Below are 9,210 nucleotides of genomic sequence, written 5' to 3' on the forward strand. Positions count from 1 at the left end.
CAAAAAAAAAAAAAAAAAAAAAAAAAAAAAAAAAATGTGGAGCTGATCTGGTTAAAGCAGAGGGAGGTTCCAGAATATTTCCCACTGGAATCTTCTCATACCTATTTCCCACCATGGAGCTGCAGAAAACATAGTCACAGAACCTAAGGGTTCTATGGAACCCAGTTTAAAAATCACAGAAAAGTTATGTGGATCCTCCTCTGAACTTTGACGAGACCAACATCCTGCAGCTTCCACCTCTTGCATGAAAAAGAATCAGACTTTGGGGGAAAAGTAAAGACTGCTTTTCCTCCAAGTTAGGGCCATGCCCCAGGTCCTTAGGGAGATGCACAAGATCCTCCAGAATGTTCTACACCCCCAGGCTCATCTCCACCACTTTCAGCTTCCACTTTGATTTCACGGTTTCATAAGTGTCCAGGTTGCCTCTATGTGGAGCTGACCCCACCACTCTCTGTGCCTGGCCCAGTCCCCATCTCTGGAGTCAGCTTAGAGTCCTCTCCACCAGCAAGTCACTTGCAGCCTCCTCCCAGCTTGGGTGTTTTCGCTGATGTCCCAAGACCAGCTCTGAGAGCTGAGGTCAGGCCCCGCCCAGCATGTAGTAGGTACCCAATATATGTCTGTCAAATGTTTCAGCCGACAAACCAAGAAAGGCATACATAAAAAATGTGGACATAAGAGTTTATGAACATCCATCTTCATTCTCCTGGGATCACTACATTCACATGAGGTGAGCAGGGAGGGGGCAGGGAGGATGGAGGGGTGGCATGGCACCATCCTCAGAATAGCCCCAGCACACAGTAGGTACTCAGAGAGCATGGATTAAGAGAAAATAGTGAGCCTAGCCATGGATTCAGGAGGTTCTAAAGAAGTAACACTGAGCAGAATTTGGAGGCCTGAGAAAATGGTCATTGGCAGTTCAAAAATGTCCCTTAAACCTCAGGGCACACTGCCACCTGGCCCAACTTTGCCTAGCACACTGAAGAAGACGGTGTAGGACATTTTCTGAATGTGCACCCTCATTCCGACTATTTACATCATTAATTCATACGGCCCAGTTTGCATCTGCACACCAACTCAATACTTTTTATGATGCAATTACTACTCAGAGATGAATTTTTTATGAGTTTCCTTTTAATGTCTCTAGGGCCTTTTATTCTGAAGAAAACCTCCTTGTGGAAGATGGCTAATCTTTCTTACAGTGAAAATCAAAAGCCTTCTGGCTCTCCCAGGCACCACCTAAATGACACTTCTTCCAGGAAGCCTTCGCTGGCCTGGATGAATGGGGAGGTAGGGCTCCCTGTGTGGTGGACAGCAAAGTAGGTTGGTGGTTAAGAGAACAAAAAGTGGGGTCAAAATAACGTGGTTTCAGATTATCACTCTAGCACTTAGTAGCTATGCAAACTTGAGTAAGTAACTCAACTTCTTGGAGCCCCAGAACCTTCATCTCAGAACAGAGTTCAGTAGCCTCTCTCCTAGACTTGCCTTTAGAATGAGTGAGATCTTACAGCCTAAGTACTTGGCACAGAGTTAGCACTCATGAAATATCCACTACTATTGTTTATAACACACTAGTACAACAGAGCAGCTGGCAGCCATCCACACAGATAGGTTCACCTTTTTGGCCTCCATAATTCATTTGGTGGTTATGAGGAGAAAGGTGCAGGTGCCCACCCTCCCCCAGAGAGATACAAAGCATGTCTTAGGAGTTTACTGTCCATGGGCTTTGGTATGCATCAAATTGTCTTTCTTTCTTTTTTCTTGATCATCATAGTGTTGATCAGGTCTGTCTACCAAATCAGGAAGGGGAAACAGAAGGGCAAAGGGTACAGGGAGCCCTGGGGAAGGAGTTTGCCCTGGGGTGAGGTGGTGAAGGCAGCCTGGATTTGGACTCTGCTTCCTAGAGTTTCTTTTTTTTTTTTTTCCTGCCACAATATTTTTAATTACGTACAAAGGTCTGACATGGCACCCAGGGGCCCATTTCACCCACTGCTCTGTTTGGCCGCCAGTCTTTTGTCTCTCTCTTCAGCAATGGTGAGGCAGAAACCCTTTCCTCGGGGAAGAGAAATCCATGGTTTGTTGCCCTTGCCAATAACAAAAATGTTGGAAAGTCGAGTGGCAAAGCTGTTGCCATTGGCATCTTTCACGTGAACCACGTCAAAAGATCCAGGATGCCTCTCTCTGTTGGTGATCACACCAATTCTTCCCAGGTTAGCACCTCCAGTCACCATACACAGGTTACCAGTGTCGAACTTGATGAAATCAGTAATCTTGCCAGTCTCCAAATCAATCTGAATGGTATCATTCACCTTGATGAGGGGATCGGGGTGGTGGATGGTGCGGGCATCATGAGTCACCAGATGAGGGATTCCTTTTGTGCCCACAAAGATCTTTCTCACTTTGCATAACTTGTACTTGGCCTCCTCAGGTGTAATACCATGTACAGCAAAGCGACCCTTGGTGTCATAGATCAGACGGAAATTCTCTCCCGTCTTGTCAATGCTGATGACATCCATGAATCCAGCAGGGTAGGTTATATCAGTTCGGACCTTGCCATCTATCTTAATGAACCGCTGCATGCAAATCTTCTTTACTTCATCTCCTGTCAGGGCATACTTAAGTCCGTTCCTTAGGAAAATGATGAGGGGGAGACACTCTCTCAACTTGTGGGGACCGGTGGATGGACGAGGAGCAAACACACCAGTCAATTTATCCAGCATCCAATGCTTTGGAGCTGCTACCTGCTTCAGATGCTTCTTGGGACCATGAGCCATGGCTGCGTTAGGCAAGGAAAGAGGACCTCCGTCTTCCGGTGCGCGTAGAAATTCGCTTCCTAGAGTTTCTGAAGTCTTGGGCTGGGAGGTGCCTTCTTTCTATTTTGCAGATGTAACCCTTTAGGTCTACAAAGGGGAGGGAAGGTGCTAAGGTCCCACTGCTCCTCCCAGTGCCTGAAAGAACGCATTTTTAGGGAAGCTTCCTCTGAATGTCTAAGGCACCTGGATTTCCTTTTTAAAACACTCTTCCAACTTCTCGTACAGGCTTTTTCTTTTCCTTTTTCTTTTATCTTCACACTTCATACTTTATTATCTATCTTTCTCTGTTTTCCTTCTTTCTTTCCCTCTCATCTATCTACCTTTATGCTTCTTATTTTTTATTTGACAAATAAAAATTATACATATTTATGTTGTATAACACAGTATTTTGAAATATGTATACCCTATGGAATGGCCATAGCAAGCTAATTAGCATATGTATTACTGCACATACTTAACATTTATTTGTAGTGAAAACACTTCAAATCTATTTTCTTAGCAATTTTCAAGTACACAATACATTGTTATTAACTATAGTCACCCATGCTGTACAATAGATGCCTTGAATTCATTCCTCCTATCTAACTGAAATTTTGTATTCTTTGACCAACATCTCTAAAATTTCCTTGCCTTATTATTGATAAAACATTACAAATTCAAAACATAAAGCATTAAAAATAAAACATTCAAACAGCACAAAAACTCTCTCACCTCCTTGAATCCTAGTACCCCAGCTTGCTCACTGAGGCACCAACTTTTCCCAGTTTCCTGCAGATCCTTCCAGAGACCTTCTCTGCAAGAACCAACATATCAAAGCCTATCCAAGGCTCTTGTGTTGTACAAATGGACAAGAAGAGCAGTCATTGCCTGTGTCTTCACTTTTCTCACTTAGATGTTGTTCTGTCACCACATGGGGATCTGCTTCATTTAAGGGCCACATGGTATCTCATGCTAGAATAAGACAAATTGCATTTAATCAATCTATCAATGGACATTTTGGCTGCTCCCGAATCTTCATCTATTACTACACCTTTGATATCTGTCTTTCCCACCTGACCGTAGATTTTATGAGGATAGTGCGGTTTATGTCTGTTTTATTTCTGTCTCTTCAAAGTATAGCATGGGGTGTCTGAAACATGGTAGGTGCTCAATAAATAGTCCCTAGATGGAAGGATCAAATGATGGGTGGATGGATGGATGGATGGATGAATAAAATGATAGGTGGATGGATGGATGGATAAAAGGATGGGTGGATAGATGGATGGATGGATGGATGATAAATGGATGGATCAGTTAGTTGTAGAACCTGGACTAAGTCTCTGATTCTCCTACCCCACTCTTTTGTGGCCTGAAGAACCCAGATCTTTGACAGTCTCACCCAAGGGGGAACGCAGTAGGGAGTCCTTGTCTTCAGGCAGAGCCAACCGTGGAGATGAGCACATGCTGTCCCGCTGTGCTCACAGCTCCGTGAGCAATAGCAGGCTCCCAACCAAAGCTCTCCCTTGGACACTCACAGATAGCAGAGGCTTCCCAAGGCCTGGGTGGAGTTGCACCATGTTATGGAAACTTCTATTTCTGCTTTATAAAAACACAGCAGGAAAGGAAACCTGGCTCGGCAAGAGACACATGCTGGCCCCATGAGTCATCTTTCCCCAAGCAAGACCAGAAAATCCTCCTAAGACTGGGGCCCTCACTGAGCCTTTGGCCAACATACTTATGTTTCTCCTTCCAGAACCCCAGAGCCCTGTACCCATGGGAGTTGCAAACTCAAGTGCCCCCCAGGAGACTGGCCAGAAATGTACAATAAAAAGTGAGGCCAGCACAGGGCAAAATGAAGGACACTTTTCTCTTCTACACCAGGAATCTGTTTTTTTGTTTGTTTGTTTGTTTGTTTTAATGTGAAATCTCTCAACTTTTAAATTCCAGGGACCAGTGAAGATATTTTTTAAAGTGCTACATAGGCTAAGTCAACTTACAGAGGGCTGGCTTTGGTCAGAGGGCCACCTGTGTGAGCCTCTGTTGGAGGCTCTGTTGGATGTTGGAAGTGAGAGTCAGAAACACTCTGGAGAGCATTCGAGTTTTCACCTCCTCTGTGGACTGGGACGCTCTCTGTGCAATTCTCTATCTCTGAGACCCTGCAGAGTGGGAAAATAAAGCAATTGTTGTGTGCTTTTTCTGCTTTTAATGAATGCATTGATTGTACAGATACGTATTGACCATTCCATATATATGCCAGTCTAGCTGACATCTGTTTTGCATCTCTTTTCTATCTTCTTTCTGCATCTGCTGTATCCTAGTGGTTATAAGCTTAAGCTCTGGTTTCAAATTGCCTGGGTTCAAATTCTGTCTCTGTCACTTACTAGCTAAGTGACCTTGGACATGAGATTCAGCTTTTTTCTCCAAGCCTCAGTTGGCTCACTTGTGAAATGGGGGTCATTGTAGTCTCTCTCACTGCGAGAACTAAATGAACTGATGTCAGGAAATGTTTAGAATACTCCCTGGCTCCTGTGCAGCTGTTGATCATCACCCATTTGCCACATTCTAGCTAAATGCCCTTTATGGGTTAAACTTATACTTGGCATTAAGGTTTCTGCTACAAGCAAAGAAGGACCTAATCCCACAAAGACTTTCTTACTAACTTCTTAAAGAAACCCCATTTTACAGAGGCAAAAACTATGGTTCAGGGAGGGAAAGTGACTCTCCTGAGGTCACACAGCTGGTTAGTGTCTGAGACGGGATTCCAATCAAGTATATCTGTCCTTCCTACCAGACCCCATGCTTCTTCTGGGCGCAGAGAGATGGAAAGCATCCCCCTTTTCCCGAGGCTTCCCTTGACAGGCAAGGAGTTGGCCTCCATTTCTGCAAGAGCCTCTCAGACAGCTCTGATCAATTTCAAGTGGACCCAAAAAGAGAAAGGCTGGCATGTGCTCATGATCCCAAGCCTGGGAGCTTGGCAGAGCGCCGGCCCTTCTTCCTGGGCATGGAACCAAAATTCTTAGAAGCTTCTGACTTGTCCCCTTTGGATGAAGGCATAGTGCGTCATTGCCATGTGCCTCCATGTATGCCTCGTAAGAGAGAATGGCCACACACACAGGGAGTCCACAGCTGAGGGTCATGCACCTTACCTTCCAGAGGCCCAGCCCTCTGCAGGGTGCTGTCTTGCCGCCTTTCCAGGAACTGTGACCTCTGGATTAGTTGGTGGCCAACATTTACTGAGCAGTTAATCCATGTGAGACTGTTCAAAGAACTTTACATTAACAGACTCATCTGCACAATCATCCCCAGGGAGGTAGATGCTATGGTACTTCCATTTTACAGATGAGGACACTGAGACATGAAAAGCAGAAGTAACTTGCTTAAGGTCACATTGCAACTCACTGTTAGACATGGCCAGATGTCAAAATATGAGTTATCAGAGGTCTCTGGGGTAGAGAAAGGTCTTTCTGGCTGGTGGCACTTTTATGATGTGCCTCAATATGTCTGGGACAGAGTGGCTGTCAATTAACCCAGTTCCATCCACCCATCTGTCCACACACTTAGGAGTCGTATGACCCTGGATTCATCAATTCACCTTTTGTACACTCACTTCTAAACTGCAGATCAAAATGCCAGTACTCACCCTTGCAGGAACGAGGACCAGAACACCTGAATGGGTAGTTACCTGCTTTAGAAAAGTGACATGCTGGGTAGGCAGAAGGAAGTGTTCACACCAGTATCCCTCATCTCCATCAGGCTTGGCTCTGAGCCCAGGTCAGGCTTGAGCACAGCCAACCAGTGACTCATCCTTGCTGGGGGCATAGCCTGCTGTTGTGTTAGAAAAGCTAGACCACAATGATTAACTCAAGCATGATAAGAACGTCTGGGCTCCGACCATCTGCTACTGTGTGACCTGGGGTAAGTACCTTCCCTTCTCTGGGCCTCAGCATCTCCAGGTACTTAAGACCCCATGAACTCTAGGAACCTTTTCGGCTGAGACAATTGATGGAAAATTGCAAAGACTCCAGGGCGTCTCCCTCAACTAGTTCCTCTTTGTCACCATGTCTGGAAATCTAGTGACAAAAATGCTAGCTCTCCTAACTAATTTGTGTCCGTCTCTGGCACAAAGAAACCTCAGGACCTAGCTTTCTGTTCCCACAATTAATAATATTATTGTTGTTGTCGTTGTTAATATTCACTGCATTAACTGAACTCAATGTGCTGAGTCTTTTACACCCATTGTCTCTTTGAATCCTCTAACTCATCTTTTGGGCTAGATACTATGATCCCTTTCACTTAACAGATGAGGAAAGTGAAGCTCTGAGGGCTTGGTTAAGTAGCTCAAGGTCGTTCTCAGTGCCAGGATCAGAAGCTGCAATTTGAACTGGGAAACTCTGGTGCAGCCTTTCAGTTCTCAGCCATGAGACGGCACACCCAGCCCTGCAGATCAGAAAACAAACTCGCCCTTCCTCGCCTGAAAAGGCTCCCTCACCTTGGCCACCCGGCATGAAAACATTCTGAATCCAGACTGCTAAGAAAGAAGAATCAAGAAAAAAGGAAGAAAAGAAAAATGAAGAACGCTTTGTTCCTTAAACCATTCTCCGCAAGCATAGTCTCCGCCAGGTACATGACTTAACTGCGGAGGTGACCCCCAACCCGCCCCCACCCCCAGCTGCCTCGAACTCCCTTGGCAGCCAGGTAGTCACGTGACGCCCAGACAGCCCTGGCTGCTATTCAAGCGTGTCCGTGTGAAGCAGCTCCAGCGAGCATCGCTCCCAGAGGGGGGCAGGTGGGGGCCCGAGTCAGCCTTGGACACGGCCCCTCAGCCCCGCGCCAGAGAAGTCCCTGTCAGTGCCCACTGCCCTTTCAAAGACACTGCACGCTGGGCCTGCTCCCTGCACCCCTGCCCAGGAAGTAGCAGCGCAGGCCAGATGAAACGGCGGCCACAAGGTAGCATAGCCGAGGGGCTTCTGTTCATCGGGGCTCAGCGTGGCCTCGCGGCTTCACTCACTCATTCATTAACTCACTCACTCATTTATTCATTCAGTCACTCATTCATTCATGCATGCATTCATTCATTCATTCCATCAGTCACTCATTTATTCCTTCATTTACTCCATGCTTCGCTCATTCAGTCACCCAATTACTCACGCTTTCCTTCACTCAGTCACTAATACATTCACTAATTACTTTGCTTACGCATTCATTTGTCCATTCATTCAATCATGTATTAGTCCATTTTCATGCTGCTGATAAAGACATGCCTGAGACGGGGTAATTTATAAAAAAGGAGTTTAATGGACTCACAGTTCCATGTGGCTGGGGAGGCCTCACAATTATGGCAGAAGGCAAAAGGCACGTTTTACATGGTGGCAGGCAAGAAAGAGTGAGAGCCAAGTGAAAAGGAAAACCCCTTATAAAACCATCAGATCTCATGACACTTATTCACGACCATGAGAACAGTATGGAGGAAACCACTCCCATGATTCAATTATTTCCCGCCGGTTCCCTCCTATGTCACATGGGAATTGTGGGAGCTACAATTCAAGGTGAGATTTGTGTGGGGACACAGTCAAATCATATCAATTCAAATACAATATACCATCCACTCTTCTCTGCACTGGGAACATAGCAGTGAGCAAAATAGATGAGATCTTTTTGGAGCCTCAGTCTAGCAGGGGTAGATAGCCATGAAACAATAAACACCTAATTATTCAATTGCAATCATGCTAAGTTTTAGAAAGGAAGAATAAAGCATATGATCATATATAATAGGGGCCCAGCCTTGTCAGACACCCAATTACAAAAGCATAGCTCACTCCCTTTCACCCCCCACATTGCAAAGCGGATATTTGCAAGGCTCTTACGGGCAAGCACTTAGAATCATGAAGGCCTACAAGTATGTCAGTTTTGGAAGAAACATCAATGATTATCTGGCTCTTTGTGGCAAAATACAGTAACATGGTATGGTCAAGGACTCAGACCTCTAAGTTGGATTTCTGGGTTTGAATCCAGCTCTGCTATCAACTGCATGCCATTGAGTGAGCTATTGAAACAACTGGACTTGGTAGAGTGAGAATAAACAAAGTACTAGAGCTGTGGAGGAAGATTAAATGACATGCCCTATGCAGATCACTCAGCATGGACCTGCCCCTGGGCGGCAAACAGTGCATGCTACCCTTGATCATGCTGTCTCTCGTTGAGCATTGGAGGAGGGAACCACATGCCCCAGGATGACCCAGTAGGAGCCTGCACTTGAACCCAGGCCTCTGAGCTCCCAGTCCAGTACTTTTTTCAAGCACAGATGAACCTTTGATATACAATGGAGAAACCACTATTCTCCTGTCTTCACCTGCTGTCCACCAGCCTCTGTCATAAATGTCCCAGAATCCTCAACCAAGATCAAGCCCTGACACTCAAGTGT

The 9,210-nt window shown here is 45.6% G+C and overlaps 1 protein-coding gene across 1 annotated transcript; it reads right to left on the minus strand.

Annotated features, from left to right (window-relative positions):
- Window positions 1-1,907: 1,907 nt before the first annotated feature.
- Window positions 1,908-2,818, minus strand: LOC111525367 (40S ribosomal protein S4, X isoform-like). The gene has a single exon (XM_023190736.2). It carries the CDS (start codon window positions 2,769-2,771, stop codon window positions 1,980-1,982), a length of 792 nt encoding a protein of 263 aa, XP_023046504.1. The 5' UTR covers window positions 2,772-2,818; the 3' UTR covers window positions 1,908-1,979.
- Window positions 2,819-9,210: the final 6,392 nt, after the last annotated feature.

Source organism: Piliocolobus tephrosceles, chromosome 19, assembly GCF_002776525.5.
Source record: "Piliocolobus tephrosceles isolate RC106 chromosome 19, ASM277652v3, whole genome shotgun sequence".
Classification (NCBI taxonomy): Eukaryota; Metazoa; Chordata; class Mammalia; order Primates; family Cercopithecidae; genus Piliocolobus; species Piliocolobus tephrosceles.

What these genes read in the sequence shown, in the direction of transcription:
- LOC111525367 (XM_023190736.2), bottom strand. Translation starts at nt 2,771, where the DNA reads ATGGCTCATGGTCCCAAGAAGCATCTGAAGCAGGTAGCAGCTCCAAAG.